The 17,343-nt window shown below is 45.3% G+C and overlaps 1 protein-coding gene across 1 annotated transcript in view; it reads right to left on the bottom strand.

Moving 5' to 3' along the window:
* Positions 1 to 299: 299 nt before the first annotated feature.
* Positions 300 to 17,343, bottom strand: part of SEC24D (SEC24 homolog D, COPII coat complex component) — a 658,686-nt gene continuing 641,642 nt past the window's right edge. The window contains exons 22-23 of the mRNA XM_069630689.1: positions 16,475 to 16,564; positions 300 to 3,760 (exon numbers count right to left, since the gene is read on the bottom strand). Coding sequence (XP_069486790.1) covers positions 3,620 to 3,760; positions 16,475 to 16,564 — 231 coding nt within the window. The 3' untranslated portion in view covers positions 300 to 3,619. The remainder of the gene's footprint in view (positions 3,761 to 16,474; positions 16,565 to 17,343) is intronic.

The raw sequence follows: 17,343 nt of genomic DNA, 5'->3' as shown, positions 1-17,343 counted from the left end.
TGAAAATACAGTTTCCTACCTTACAACAGGGTAAGGTTACCATGCGTTCCAAAGACAATGATCACAGGCCTATGAGTAAGTGTCCTTATTGTCCACTGAAAACACATTTTACTGATGTACCATAAACACAATGCAATTGAGGATCCATTCTAGGAAAAATAAGTTAGCATTTTAATTGGCTGGTTAACTTGAAATCAGATGAGAAAAACTTTTTCATTTTCGCAGTTATGTCTGATGAACAAATAACATTTAATTGACAATAACCTGAATGGTTAACTATAGTAAGAAACACAAAGATGTTTATGATGACTCTTAATTTATTCTCTTTTTTATTTACATTACACACATATTGCTGGTTTCATTTATGACCATATATGATACATTTCCCTTTGCCTTGTGTCTATCTCTAATTAACATATCCATTTGAATGACATTATGTAAAAGAGCACACAGGAACACAGAAGGAAGGAGTCGGGAGTCATCATATTTAATAGAATGTTTTAAACAGGTAACAAAAAAACCTGTTGATATCAGAAAAACTTGTATCTACTGTGGTTATATTAATTTTAAAATGGACTTTTAGGAGGGAACACAATCCTTTTTTGGCACTTCATTCCTTTTTCGCATCATTGTTTTCATAGCCCACCCAAATCTCTGACGTACAGGAGCCATACAGGCTAATTTAGATGTGAGTGGGAGGCAGCAAATTATCTGCGTAGAGCTTTGGTACATGAAGTCTGCATCCACCCCCCCCCACCCACAGCTCCCCGGCCAGCCGCTCTGCGCAGATAATGTACATGACTCCCCACCGACATTGGTATTAATGTGGGTGGGGAGGCTAAAATCCGCGTGCACCTGCAAAAACCAGGCAGAATTACCTGGGATTCATGTAAATACCATGTGCAAAGAGCAAAGACTTCAGGAAACATTTACAACTGTTTTCATATGGTCTGGGTATTCTGCACAGAAACTCAGCTCGCCCAGTTTCCAGAATTCAATGAAGAATTAACAACCATTTGTGAAAAAAATCATAGTTGCACAGAGAGAACTGCTTACACGTAAGTGTACACGTGAGCAGCCCTCTCAGTGCAATTTACAGGCACAATCGAAATGAGCACCATAGAAGTGTAATGTCAAAATTCAGAAGTTTAAAGTGCAAATGTAATTTTGCCTGTCTTTGTCTCTTTACTGTTCCACTACTTGTTGTAAAAGTGAGACCATTTAACGGAGGGGATATTTTGCACTTATGTGCAACAAGGAAGAGGTTGCCTCTTGGCAATTCACGTTGACAAAGAAAATTACCACTGTGCATGTCTATAATCACCTCAAATCCAAAATCCTTTGGTGCACTGAACAGAGAAGGCGTAGCATGCTGAGTGTCAGTAGCCTCCATCGATGCCCTGGAGGTGCACTCCTCACAGCTGTTAAAATCGGTGTGCATTGTTGAGTCAGATATTGGTATTTTATTAAGGTTTTCATAGCTTGCGTGTTCCGTATTCTATTACCTACTGGTGATGCTAAACGCAACATCATTTCTTTTCGTATTGCTGGCCCGATAGCCGCCAGGGCCAAACTCAGTCCTTCCCAAGTTGATAAATGAGTACCACACACCATGGGTAATAATAAGCAGCGCTCAGATGGCGTTCGTAGCGCTATATAAATGCTAAATTATTATTATGTTGTTTTCTGACTATGTATTTGTTACCCCATTTCCAAAGTAACCATGGTTGGTACAGGTTACAACACATACTTGATTAAACCATCTGCTTTTAAGTTCTCACCACAACGGAAAAGAAATTATTATATGAAAATTATTAATTGAAGCCTAAATCTAACACTCTTACTGGTTCAACTTGAAACTGCAGAATGCTAGGTTGAAAGGTTTAGGACTAGAGCTGTGGAGGCAAGTGTCTAATGAGAAGATCCTGTTTTGGCACTGACAAATCTGACATTGCAAACTTTTCTTCACCATGAAAGATACATTGCCTATTTTTATGTCGCTTAGATCAGATTCTTAGAACATAACTGTACAAAAACAATTACTTACAAAAATCATCAATGCAATTCTAGTGGTAAGGGTGTAGTCTGACAAGTAACACGTACTTCCCCTTGAGTTCACAAGTTGCCTTCTTTTTAAACTCACTAAATAACAAGCTCTGACATTACGTGACATTTCATCAAACCAATACATTTAACCACACGGCGGGAGAAGGACAGAAATGATATTTGGATATAAATAAAAGAATGGCTGTCAGAATTATAATCATGATCTGAGGGTGCAGGCTGTCAAGAAAAAGAGGAACACACAATATCCCCTGTCCGAAGTTAGGGGACACACATATTGCACTCAGAAGTACAGCAGTTGCAACATCTGAAGTGGACATTTGCCAATGCTGTTGTCTGACCGGAAGTCAGAGTTAAAAGGCCTCCGTAAGACACCATTGAACAGACTGTATGGGGCTGGGGACAGTACCTTAAACAAGAAGGTTGTTCTATCCTTACCCAACGGTGGAGACCTCCTGCAGGGGAACAGCAGCTGTCTGGGAATAGTTTCCTGTATCTGCTTTGAAAATGCAAGGCCATAAGCAGCAGATTTTCTACTTGGATCCAGAAACTGCACATCCGATATTAATCACATCATTACAATTCTTATAAAGTGAGTGTGAGAGAGAGAGAGAGAGAGAGAGAGAGAGAGAGAGAGAGAAAACACTGCCAGGTATCTAAGCAATAACTTGGCTGAATGATGTCTGTGATTGCTACTTCATTCTTCACTCTTTCCCTTTGACTCAGCACCACTGCCCCATTACACCTCCTAGAGGCCTTACCTATCCGTTCACTAGAAACCTGCAAAAAAACATCAGCTTCTTATCAAAACGTACACATATTTACTAGAATGCCATGTAAGAGATATCTAATCATTACAAATCTCTCTATTAAACTTAATGTGCAAACCTATTTATAGTGATTTTCATTGAAATTTCATAATGCCTGATATTTAAAATATATTTCAATATATCAACATTGAGCACTCCCAATGCATCAAAAGAGAAACACTTGGCCGTAATTGGTATTAATGACAAGCGTTTTATAAGAAAAAATACTAATGTACATTTTTGTTACTTGTATTTTCCTGGATCAGATTTAAAAATGTAGGTTTTAAGGTGTATTTAAAATAAGGTAGAATATAAAACTATATTCTTTCTCAGATTGATAAAGAGAAAATAGGGACACTTAACTGCTAGCGATAGCATGCACAATCTGATTCAGAAAGAGTTGTCAGCGGAAGAAGAGCTCTGTAAACTTTGTGATTGTATATACACGGAATGTATGTGTATTGCATATAAAATCTGAGAGTGAACAAATACTGCTATACAGCATAACAAAAACAGACGCCTCATCCTAACCTGTAAGATTTGTACCTGAGCGTATTATTTTGCACATAGCAATGAGTTAAATAAATGTTCTTGGAGTAAATGGTAAGGCATAGAAAGTAAGAAACTGCAAAGAGGCACATGATTGTACAGAAAGTCTCTGATGACAACGCCCTGTAGGTGAATGCACCACCATGAGGGTCCCTTTTCGATGTGAGAAAACGCGTAAAATGGCTTCCGGTCCCCATCTAGGTGAGCAGCTGGCGGATCTCTTTATGCACACAGCACAGGAAATCCATGTATGAAGCCCCTCCATACAAGCCTTTGTCCTCCACCAGAAACTGTCGGAATATCATCTCTGGCTTGTCCCTTTGCTTCACGATGAGCAGCTGAAAGAGAGATGTTTGAGGTTACTGTTGCATGCTAGAGATTTAAAGCAAATAGTGTTAGTCATATTTAAAAGGTCACGTAATAAAAAGAGAAAGGGAACAGGACGCTGGAGGACCCATTAGGTTAATACACCTTTTACCCTCTCATTAAATCAATTGTCTCCCATAGAATTGAATGGTATCAGACTCCCAATAAAGCTTCAGCACACGCCCAAAAATTACATCTCCATTGACTTCAAAAGGATTGTTCCAAATACATCTCACTTTGCACTCCTTGGAGAACTGATAAGTTCAAAGATATGACAATACCTACAGAAAAAAGACATTGCAATCTCCTGATAATGCAGTGCATGAGATTATTTTTAACAGGGCATTCTTAACTTTACTGAAGCAATAGAGCCCTCAACAGAAGGCTCTATTGAATTGCAGAGGACCGCCACCCAAATAAGGGAACCCGAGCAGAAGGGTGAAGGTCACCAGGCACAGAATAGAGTCCAATGGTAAGGGCTCTAATGCTATTAGAGATTGGATGGGGGAGAACAAGGGCAGCTTCACCTGGGGCTTCCTGTGACACAGCTCGTCCATGTCTTCTGGACCAGTGACCATTGTGTGCCCATCACAAAGGGAAGCATGGAATGCAGCCTTTACTATTGGGTACAGACACCATTACAAGCATGCTGATTGGCTACAGGACTGAAGGCTGTAAGAAGAACAGAGGTCAAGCCTTGAATGCAGGTGTCTACTGTGGTTAGAGCCTGGATTACACACTGTCAACTAGTGAGGGCAATTGCTGTCATCTATTACATCTATTACACAGTCTGCTCAGACATCACAAGAAGACTCAGCAGCCCCCTCCAGCTAGAAAGATAGGATTGCAATTCAGATCATATATCCCCAAGGATATGCCTGGGATTTGATTTGATATATGATATGATATATGGCATTTATAACGCCCATGTACACAAGTGTTGCTAGGCGCGACAAGACAAGGAGGGGGAGACAAAGGGAGGACAAACCAACGATCTTACTAGGCCATGTCTCATTCAGATTGCACACGTGCGAGGAAGAGGGAGGGGAGAAGTGGCACGGGGGAGGCGGAAGGGAGAAGTGCAGGTAACTGAATAAGTGCAGCCAGCGGGTCAGTCAAAAGTGCTGTGAGAAGGGACTGTAGGGTTGCAGATACAGACCTTTAAATGCTGGGGAGCTCAGAGGCAGTACGAGGGCAACTGTACATGCAGAAGCCTGGGCCCGAGTTCACAGTGTAGCCAGGAGACGAGTGCGTGGAGCAGTCAGGGACATCAGTAGGGGAGAGGAAGAGAGAAAGCGGAAGTGAAAAGGAAGTTCTTGAGTTGCTTCCGGAACCGGAGATGGTTCTGCTCAACTTTGAGAGAGGCAGGGCGGCTGTTGCAGAGGGAGGCCCCAGCCGAGGAGAAAGATCTGCGCCCCCCACTCTCTGCTTGGAGAAGTGTCTGACCCTCAGAGAGTTGGAGGTGGATGAGGTTGGAGGTGGATGAGCGGAGAGCTTGAGAAGGAAGAGGTTTAGGAAGAGAAAGTTGGAGGTAGTGCGGTCCCAGGCACCAGAAATCCTTGTGGATGATGCAAAGGTTCTTGCACTTGATCCTTGCAGCCACAGGGAGACAGTGAAGAGATTTCAGAGCTGGAGAGATACAATCCCTGGGCTTGAGGCCAAGGACAAGTCTTGTAGCCTTGTTCTGGCTAAGTTGTAAAGGTCAGAGAGTAGAGACAGGCAGATTTAGACAGAGGCTGTTGCAGTAGTCCAGCCTAGAGAGGACCAGGACTCTGGAGACAGTGAGCTTCTGGGGGAAAGTGAGAAAAGGAAGAATACCTCTGAGGAGGTGCAGCTGATAGTTTGACTTCTTAGTGACTTCAGAGAAGTGAGGAGAGAAGGAGAGGGTGGAGACGAAGATGACAACAAGGTTCTTAGCCTTACATTAAGGAGCAGGAAGAGGGCCCAGAGTGGGCGGCCAGAGAGAGAGGAAAGGAGGGAGCAGGTGTCCCGATTAGTACGATCTCATCTCACTGGCATTAAGGCAGAGATAATGGGCGGCACATACTTCCCGAATTGCGGCCAGACATTCTGGTATGAGAGAAGGAGCAGAGGTGGCTGAGGGGAGCCTGAAAGAGTCCAGCGGTATATGTTAAACCGTCACATTTACCGTTCTGCCAAATTATGAGTCAGCAGTAAAACCGTCAGTGGAAAAAGAGTCACCAAAAATTACAAAGCTGTGTTACTGTGTTATTACAGGTCTGGACATGGTGGTAATACAGCCAAATTTCGGCGGTAATTCTGCTGAAAACAAGGGGCAGTTACCTCCACCTTTTAGGTGGAGGTAAATGCATACAGGTGCCACAAATGAAGTCACAGATGCACCCAATCCACCCAAGAGGGCTACATATGGTACACGCCTTCCCCAAACACACATTCCAACACCATGCTGCCATTAGACATTGCGACTTGGGATAAGCAGCTGCTTATGCTGGCCTGGAACTACAGAGGCAGGAAAACCAGCCCATGGCACAGAGTGCAGAGATGAGGAGGAGGAGGAGGAGAGGAGGAAGGATGAGGAGACGCCATGTAAGGCGAGCGCCCATACCCAGGATGTACCCCTGGACCATAACAAACATCCAGCTGGTAACCCTGTACGGGCTCAAAAGGGAGAACATAAGTAAACTGCTCAACATAATCCAGGGGGACATTGAGAGCAGGATTAATATCAGGACAGCTGTGTCCCTGCTGCTAAAGCGAGTGTCCGTTCTGAAATTCCTGGGAAGTGGCACCTTTCAGCACTCTGTTGCCATGCTGCACGGCATGTCACAGTCAACATATTCTATCATGCTCGGACAGGTGCTGGAAGCCCTCCTGTGCCATGTGTCACGGTATATCTCTCTGCCCACCATGCTGGCACAGGAGCGTGCCATGAAGGTACGATGTCATTCAGTGGCACACATGCCAAATGTCATTGCAGCCCTGGACTTCCCCCATGAGGTGTTGGTGGCCCCCCAGGCATATGAAGCTGTGTACTGCAACAGGAAGTACTACCACTCACTGAACATCCAGATGAACTGCGATCCAGACCTCTACATCACACACTGCTGTGCCCGCTTCCCTGGTTCCACCCACAATGCCATGGTCCTATGCAATAGTACATTGCCTGGATACATGGAGAGGCGCAGAGGACAACAGACGTGGATAGTGGGTAAGTACAAGTGCCATCACACAATATCAATGTGCTGCACTGCAGGAAAGTATATTGGGGGAAGGGGGTGCATGGGCATAACAGCAACATGCATGCCCTGACAAGGCCATGTGCATGCAGGACCTGCCCTCTCAATGAATAAATGACAGCCTACAACCCAAAAGACTAGTACATGATGGACAATGTTATTCGAATACACATATGCACATTGTCACAGCGGCCTACCACTACACACACACACACACATACCACAATGCAACATGATACATCCCTAACCATTGTATCACAAAGTGTGAGACAGCACCACAGAACAGTAACACTGCCAGTTTTCAGCCAAGTACTAAGGTCCATGACGCCATCATGCAAGAGACGCTGATACCAGAATCCTGCTCAGGTGTAACTAACCAACTATCAGGGCGCATGCATGAGAGCAACATACAGGCCCAAAACAGGCACTGTGGCATCTTGCCATAACAATCAGACCCTGAAAATGACACCTACTGCCAGTGAGATGGGAACATGGGGTAACAACAATGCAAATACTGCTGGATTCCACATGCACATACGGTGATAGCAAGACATGTGGTGCAATGAAGCCCTTAATGCATGCACAGAATGTCCATTAACATGCTGTCGTAAATGGCAACACATACACAATTCACTGTGACTGACATATTTGACCTTTCTCCTTGCAGGTGACTCTGGACACCCCCAGCTCCCGTGGCTCATGACACCTGTGCAGTATCCACAGATGGCCATGGAGGTGGCATACAATGATGCAAAAAGAAGGACCAGGCTCTGTATTGAGTGGACCTTTGGCCTCCTGAAGCCCCTTTTCCGCAGCCTGGACCATACCGGAGGGGCACTTATGTTTAGGCCTGAAAAGATAGGCAAAATTGTGCTGGTATGTGCCATGCTGCACAATATTTGTCTCAGGAGGAATGTCCCTCTATCCCCTGATGTGGACATGCCACCCCCTGAGGAGGCGGATACAATGCCTGTGGATGAAGCAGTTGCACACAGTGGGCGGGATGAGGTCAGAGCAGGACGAATGTTTTGTCAGGAAATTATGGACAATGTTTTCTGATCACATTTCTTTCTACATGCCATGCACCACTGTATATATTGTCACATTAGTGAATGAACACATGTACAAAAAAAGGAATGTCCTGGCATTGCTTCATGTGAACTAAGGTTTAATGTGAAAATAGTCACACCCCTATCTCCCTTCCCCACAACACCATCCCCATCACACCCTACCCCAACCCACAACACCATGCCCAACACACCCTTGCGCCTATCACCAAGTTCTACGTCACTTGATTGGCCTCTTCCCTTACTGGTGTCCCCCAGCACACTTGGGGCCAGAGTGCACCCAGAATGGCACCTTGGCGTGCTCAGCGATGAACCCTTCATTGGGGTCACGGAACTGGATTGTTCTGATCCTGGCCCCTGGATGTGCTGCATTGTGAGCTCCATGTTCTGCTGAATGGCCTTGGTAAAGGCTAAGATGCCTTCAGTCAGCTCATGTACCCTTTGCCCGCAGACATTCAAGGCAGATGTTGTAGTAGCTGGCTGATCCCAGTCACGCTCCATGGCCTGCACAATCTAGTGTGTGGCACCTTGGATGCAGTCCCGGATGACCTGGAGTTGGAGGGCCTGTGTGTCGGCAATTGCCGCCAGGTGCACCTCATTGCCTCAAGCCTCCACATGAGCGCATTGTTCGGTGTGGCCTGGGGAATTGATTGAAAGCTATGGGAAGGCCTGGGGCTGAAACAATGGGAGACATAGGACTGGATGTCCGACTCACACTCAGGTGACTGACCCTGATGCTCAGGATGAAAGTTTGCTGTCCAGGTGATGTGGGGGCTTCGTGGGTCTGTCATGTGGATGGAACCACGGTGGCTCCAGCATGCCTGCCAGCAGCTGGGTCACCTGTCATGACCACTTTTGTCGTCTGTTGGGGAGCAGTTGGAGTTGCCATGTCTGCATCAGGTGTAACAGGTCCAGTGCTGTGCTGGCACTGGCAGGTGTGGTGATGCTGGACCCTGGTGTCTCATGGTGTCCCTTACGCCTGCCCTTCCCCTTGGTTGGCCCTTCAGGGATGGTGGTTGATGACGTTGCTCTGGAGGCCCAGCCATGGGACGTCGATTGGCATTCACTACCCTTCCACCGCCTCACCCTGAGTCAGCTGCAGCCCTGCTGTCAATCATCGTGCATTCCTGTATGTTGCCTTGCTAGTCACACCTGCTAATTGTTTGAGGGACATCCCATACATGAAGGCAGAAGGGTATGGTTGTTCATGGGCCATTGCATGTGACCACAGCAAGGTGGATATGTCACTGCTGTGTCCACCAGATGGGCAGTTGCTCTTTGCCCCTTATGCTGCCAAGGCGGACTGTCTAAACAGTTGGTCTGAGGGTCCACGTTTGGAATTTGCCCTTCACAGCACACATGGGTGCTGCAATTGCAGTTTCATGCTGCTGTGCAAGGTTACATGCACAGTTTAAACACCACTCATGCATGCAGTCACAGCGTTGGCCCGGCAGCACACAGGGAATTATTTTTTTCTGCACCCCCCCCTTGCCTGTTTGTGGGGCTGATGTGGCACCCCGGGCAACTGGCTGGATCACCCATGCCTGAAACTGGCTCTGTATGGACATGCGTCAGGTGGTGTATACATATGGCCATGTGCTGGCATCTAACCCTGTCCATTGGGCCCATCTGAACTAAGAGACACGTTTTTGGTTGGTCATTTGCCCTGTGAATTGGCAGAGGGAGGGGGAACAAACTCAACTCTTCCCTCTTGGCTGCTGACACAAGCCTCCATTCTACCAACTCCCTCAATTCTCTCTGTGTCGAGGATGGTGCTCGCCTTCTCCTCCCACAAGGTCCGGGCAAGGGGCTCTGTCGTGCAACCACCTTCGCCCAGTGCCTCCAGTCTGTGTTGGGAGAGGAGGCTGTGCGCCCTGACCCGGCGGTCATTCCAACTTTTACAGTAGTCCTCCCCATCCCGGGGGACAATGCCTACGGGCGTCACCTTCTGGCTGATGGATGTACAGATTGCGGACTTCCGCTGCTCAGATGTTTTCCTCTGGTGAGTGCCATACAGTTCCTCACAATGGGCAACCACCTCAACAGTGAGCACCTGAAGCTCTCCCTCACTGAATTTTGGCTTACGAAGCCAAAGTTCAGGCACCTTTTCTCCTGGCTTCTCTTGGGACATGTTTTCTGTGACTTGTGGGTCCGGATGGCTACAGGAAGTGGGGGATTCAGGGTGATTGAGTTTTTCTAAATCTCTGCGACCGCGCTTCCCGTTCCGGCGAGGCCGCTATTCACGCTACAGTTAGTCTGCGGGCAGAATTAGCGCTGATTGACCGGTGGTAACGGTAATTCCACCGAATATCGACGTATTTACAATCAGGGTGCCCTGTTTTGGCAGTAATTCCGCTGGGTGGAACTACCATTACCGTGGAAGGTGTGTGCATGCTGCACACCATTGCAGTACTGCTGTATTACCGCAAACTCATAATGAACCCCCCATGTCTTTTATGTCATTGAGGTATGCCAAAGTGTGCAACCATGCCTTATCTAAGGGAGAGCCTTTTTCATTGCAAATGGTGAGAATCAATTCAACCGATTTCCACAGTCAGGCAGGTTGATTTTAATCAAACATAGCAAGCAGGTTTTAAAAGAAGAGTTAATTTCAAGTGAACCATTGTGAATAACCTCTCATTCATCAACCAGAACCTTGCAAATCCAGAACAGTTGCAGAAACCGTGGGTCACGAATTCTACGTCAGTGACCTGCACTAGATTTCTCATGGTTGAATACTGAAATAAGTCCAAAAGTTCTGCAGGAGCGTTTAAGGATCTGGAATGGTTAAGCTTACTTCAGGAAGTAGGAGAATGCTATATTTTATTGCCTGTCATCTGCTTGCTATGTTTCCGTGTATTAGTCGCTCCTCCTTCCCTGAAAACGCTGATGCCCTGTAGATGCAACTATCTAAAATGGACTCTAATGCTACTGTGACAAATCCCATGATGTCATCACTGATTCCGAAGGGGAACCCCCTTCACATGAGGCCAGGGTGGTGAGGCTGCTACCCAATAGTCCCCCTGAGGGACCACAGCTGTGGGCGGATCTCATGGGAGGGGAGACCCCCTTTGGGACCAGTGATGACCACATAGGTAGAATGTGGTACTCCCACCCAAAACATGACCCTAGGGCCCCTTTCAAGAATTGCCCCACCTGTCCTTCCTCCTATCAGTCCTCTTCACACTTACAGTCACATGCCATATATTTTGCTATGACCACTCGAATAGAGAGAACTGGGATGAAGAAGAGGACTAGTGAGTTGTCATCTCAATACTCACCTGGGACTGAGACGAAGAGAGAGTGCAGAAAAATGCAGTCTGCGTTGAAACCACTTTGAGCATTCTAGTGGTTCACAGTCTGTGATTGGCAGGAGAGTGAACCAAGCCTACAGAAATTGAGAATGTCGCCAGAAAGGCGAGTCTGGGACTCGCACCTAAATCCTACATGGAACTATACTAAGGCCTGGCAGGAGAGTAAACCAAGTCCGCAGAAACTGAGAATACAATACCCAATAGTACATGGACTTGTGCTAAAGCTTGGTAGGAGAGTAAACCAAGCCTACAGAAAATGAGAATAACACTGGAGAAGCGAGTCTGGGACTCAAACCCAAATCGTACATGGAACTGCACTAAGGTTTGGCAGTAGAGTGAACCAGGTCTACAGCTTGGAGAGAGCATCCAGGCAACACTTTCAAAGTGCATCAGTGGTAAAAGGGAACCAGCTCTGCACCCAAGGGTCAGGGACCCATACAGCTTGGAGAGAACATCCAGGCAATGCTTGTGCAGTGCACCACTTGGTGCAAAGGAATCCGGTCTGCACCCAAGGGTTAGGGACCTGCTAGGAGAGAGCATCCAGACAAGGCTTCTTAGCACAGTAGCTTGCAAGAGCAGGCCAAGGCTACCAACCAGGGACTGGGATCCCAAAGAAAAGGATTTGTTAGCCTGAGGAAGGCTGAGGAAAGACAGATATTTCTCTGACAGCAAATGCGTGGCTGCAGTTAGATGAAGAGAATCTGACAAGGAGAAGGGAGTCACCCCTCTGAAACAAGAAGACACTTTCGTTTTGTTAGCTTAGTGTGTAAGAGACAGAGTTATTATTTTGACACTGGACAGTGGGACTTTTACTTTGGACGTTCTGAAACTAGTTATTTCCGTTGGGGCAGGGAAACCCCTCTTAGAGTTAGGGCAAGTTAGAGTTTTCTTTTCCTTTTACACCTTTGGATAAAGGTTCATAGCCAATACCATGACCCCTATGTGTCAGAGCCTGACTTCTGCACCCTTACACTACTCTCACATATTGTTTAAAGCTAGTATGGCTGTAGTTGGTGAACCCCAAATCCACATTTCTAGTTCAGATACGTTTTCTATCATATGACTTTTGAGTACACTTTTCCAGACATTTACACCTAGTCATAGAATCCTCAGAAATATATATATATCATGGGGTGATGGTCGTCACCATGTAGTTAAGGTTAATCCAACGAGACATTGGATTTGCAAACTTCTAGGGTTAATAACTGTGTCCAACTTGATGCACCAGCATGGAATTGTCAGAGAAAATCGGTTGGCATAGGCTCTCCAAAACAACAGGAAAGTTTTGGGAAATCCGTCAAAAGATATAGGGCCTCATTACGAGTCAACCAGTATGGAAATAACGGTGGCGGTAAACCCGCTGCCACCGTTGTTTCCATACTGGGTAATCTCGAGTTCTGCAGGCGGGAGGTGTTGTTCCTGCCAGGCAGACGTGGAAACACCGGCACCATCACGAGATGGTGCCGGTGTTTCCACTTCCCCATTCCCATTGAGTCCTATAGGACTCAATGGGAATGGGGATTTACCAAATTCCGCCTCCGGAATTCCCGGGTTACCGGGGTCGTAATGCGCCGGTAATTGCTGGAATCACGGAGTGGGAATGGTAATACGAGTCCGGCGGTAACCTGCCGGAAGTTCAGGCACGGTTGCTGCCAGACTCGTAATGAGGCCCATAGTGTGAAAAAGGTGTGTTTTTGACATTTGGAATTGGGTTTTCCATAGGGAGAATTCTCAAGTTTTAGCAGCCACCCTGTCAAAACCCTGGAAAGGACGAGGGGGTTGCCCAGAGGGGTGCGTTCCATCACGGGGGGCACAGGACGTGGCAACAGGCCATGCCCAATGGCCACACCATGTGGTGTGGGTGTGCTTGGGGAATAACCGAAGAGCATGTCATTGGCCATATTGGGTGCTCCAGATTGTCCGAGGGCATGGAGAAAGGCCATGCCTCAGCCAAATTGGTTAAAGGGCATGGTGGCAGACCATGCACAGTGGCTACATTGGGTGCCTTAGGGTCTGTCAACTATGTGTTTGGACACATTGGGTGACTTGGATGGGCCCTCGTGCAGAGGCGCAGTGTCTACTGCATGTTCACCCAGGCCATATCCAGAGAATAAAATGGTGGCTTGGTGGTGCGTGGGACAATGTAGGCATGTTTAGATATATCATTAAAATAATATTAGGGAAAACATGTGCTTTAAGGAGCGTTATGGTTGGAGCACACACTAAAACTCCCAAATTTCGCTAGTTATGGTTGCTAAAGTAGCCAGAGCCATGCACTATTTTGCACACCTGGTTCTTTCTTTCTAGTTTAGTTTATTACAGCATCACTCTCTCTTGGTTACACATTTCTCCAACCCACAAAATCAGGAGGTTTTATGCCTGTGCCGATAGATTTATTGAAATACTGAGCAATCCGATTTGCAAGTATGTTTTCCCCATTTGCTCTATGCATCCTGATAGTCCCAAGCTCAAAAGTTCCAGCATCTCCACGTTAGGATAAGTAGGGATTTGTGGGCCTTTGCAGGTATTGTATCTTTCTAATCAATGAGCATTGGCCCGTGCCACAGTATAAATACCTGTTTTTCAATTTTGAAATCAGGTGGCCTGAACATGACATCCGACATACCTCCACCGCTGGTTTCCCTGTGAGCCACCTTCCTTTCTCTGTGTATCGCTTTGCAGAGCGTGAGTGTTTACAGGTCAAAAATTCAAGACCCACCCGGCCACCCCTCTTCAGTCCTACATGGAATGGATGGTCCTTCACACGGCTTGGGTTCCAGGTGTGGCCCCCCATTGCCCCACCATGAGGAGACACCAATTAGAGTGGGATATTGTTACATGGTGCAATTATCCAAGGTAGCAAGCTTGGAAATACCCTTTCCAAGATAGCCATTGGGGCAACCTCTCTGACATAAATTGTTACCACTCTGGTGGAGTACTTCAAGGCATACATTAGTTTTCAAAAAGTGATTAGCACAGTTTCCTAATTAAAATGTTCTTGATTAGCAAACACACCCATTTGATTAGCAATGTTGTACTAATATTTCTAATGTTACCAGAAGTTATTTGGATCCAAAACATAAAATGAGCATCAATACAGCATTTTTGAGTACCGCTGAAGTAAGATATTAGTGAGACGAACCAGGCCTTGAACATTTTTAAAAATTCCACTAGACCTGCAGGTTAAGTAATTTACTTCACCTACTCAACATAAAAGAAATACACTCAACCCATAGCAACAGGAGACACAAAAATGTAAATACACTTTCTGTAAAATGGTACATGTCATCACAAACCCCATGTATTTTTGGCACACTGCTGCCACCTAGAAGCCAGCTATGCACAGTGAAACCTATCTGACATTTACTGCAGCAAATGTTACATACAAGTTTCAAGCAAATGGTACTTGCCCATCATACAATCTACCGGACTATGCAAATGGGTTAGTGGACTCTGCCAAATTTAAAGGTTAGCTGCATGAATGGACACAAATACATAGATATGATTAAAAAGGGTCTGAAAACAGTTTGGCCAGCACCCTCCCATGGGTGCTAATATATAATGCAATCATAATCAGAGCAAAGTGAGCTCTGGAGGCTAACTACAGTGTGTCTTATTGCAGTAGATGTGTCGATGTACAGTCTGGACGGGGCTATTGATCATTCTTTTGCGTAACATCTAGATAGCCTTGTGTATGCATTATGCAAGAGGAAAGCAAGTAAGAGACTAAACAGAGTAGATGGTGTAGCAGGCAGAGATCTAGTAAAACTAGGTGGAATACTGTAGTTTGCTCCCATCCCACTTTCTAACTGGTATAAAACCGCTCCTACATTGAGCACCAGTTGCAAAGATAAATTCAACCAGCCGGTCACAGAACTAGATTTGTTATTAAGAGCAGTTGGCCGTGTACATTTTCAAAAGTGTTCACTCTTCAATGTGAGCAATCTTCCCCAACCCCCAAAGAAATCTAGTTGACACTATGAGCAGGGACGTCATTTGGGGGTCACCAGAGGTCGCAACTGCGACCTCTGTGGTCTCCCTTGCGACCTCTGTAAAAAAAAAAAAAAAAAACATTTTTTTTTCATTTTTTGTAATGCAAGATCCTGGAGTGGCTGGCATTCATGTTCAGGCCCTTTAAAAAAAAAAATAAGAAGAGGAGTGCCACAAGTCTAACACGTTCAGCACTGACCATAAATAAGAAAGAATAGGAAACCAAATAATGTGTCTTACTGGAATTCTGTACAATAATTGCTAGACTCATTAAGGGTTTATTTCGGGCACACTTCAGGGGGTGAGTCACTGATTTAGTCTGTTCTTAAACGCCTTAACTCAGCCTTTCATCCTTCTGAGGTCGATAAATGAGTACCGACACAGGTTGGATGATATCGGGTGTATATTTTTTCTATATAAAGCGCTTAAGCGTAAGTGCTATATAATAACACATCATTATCATTTGGTCATGGACGTCTGCTTGCATTCACAGTAATTTGATAATATGGGCCTATACACACTGATCTTAACGCTACATAAGGCATCCATTCTTGCATGAAATGTACATCACATTATAGTGATATCGTAACCATATTTTTCATAGTGTACAATACTATGTGATGTCACTTCATGTTTTGTCAACAGGTGAAAGGTCATGTTTCATCGCTTCCCGGAATATCACTTCAGGGTGGGGTTAAATGACATCACTTCCTGTGATGTCATCAGGGGGGGGGGTCAAGGGTCGTGTGATGTCACTTCCGCTACCCCTGGCATTTTGGTGAAATGACGTCCCTGACTATGAGATTTAGTTACACTAACATAAAAAGGACTTTAAACCATGGAGACAGTGCATTTTTTTTTTTACAGAAGCAATACTATAGTTATGCATTATGCAACAACTTAAATGGGTAGGAATGCAATTGCATGACTGTTTGTAATAAAGTTACATATGCTGGTCTTTGGCAGCTGTTCTTAGTATTTACAAAATATTTTGGACATTCTGAAACAATAGTGAAAGGGAATAAGATTAATTATGGATATAAACTGCAGGCCACTTCCCACTTTTTCATGTGCTCCCGTCTTTTGTTTTTTCCTACCTTCATGGAATACGGCCGCTTTCTCTGGATGTGCTCCACTATTGATCTGAGCTTCTTAGAATAAGGACTGTCCACATCAGGGAGAGAAGCCTGCAACATTTAAAAACAGACACAAATCGAGATATCAGGATAACATTTACTTTAGGGCTTGGCATGGGCAAGTATTAACACAGTGGTTTTGCCAACCTGCTGCTCTACAGGTGTTTTGGACTACAACTCCTATGACCCCTCTTCTTTGACTATGCTGGCTATGGTTTATGGGAGTTGTAATCCGGGTCCATCTGGAGAGCCAAAGATTCCAAAACCCTGCGCTAATATATGGAGAACACTTTAAATGGAAAAATATAACACAATAAATTGCTTTCAGAGTACTTAAAATAAGCACATGATGATGGTGATGAGCGGAATCGGGCAGATGAAGAATGCGCGTCGCAATCCAGGAACTCAAAACTGCTTTGCAGATTATATACTCGCTCTCTGAGATGGTGCATAGAGCTGGAGAATATGTGTACACATGATTTCATTCACATACACTTTTTACTGCTCTTCAATTGACTTTACAAGTAGACATTACTTGGTTCACTTAGATGGAGTGTCTTGAAATCTATCGCATGGGACATCTGAGCATGTCATGACCAGGGACGAACATCAATGAACGCAGAACACAGATGGGTCCCTTTTTGTTCTAACAAGATTGGCCAAGATGGGCCCATTTTTGTCCTATTTCTATTTGGAAAATGGTTTTACAGTATACATGAGGTCAAAGAGCAGACGCACCACATAACCTCCCATTACTCTGTGACTTTCAATTGAGAAAAACGTTATGATACGGGAGGCCATCTCACAGTATTGTGAGACAGACATTTTCA

This window comes from Ambystoma mexicanum, chromosome 6q (genome assembly GCF_040938575.1).
Source record: "Ambystoma mexicanum isolate Mex_15411 chromosome 6q, UKY_AmexF1_1, whole genome shotgun sequence".
Lineage (NCBI taxonomy): Eukaryota > Metazoa > Chordata > Amphibia > Caudata > Ambystomatidae > Ambystoma > Ambystoma mexicanum.
The sequence above is the reverse complement of the archived record's forward strand: the minus strand, read 5'-3'. Positions and strand labels throughout refer to the sequence as shown.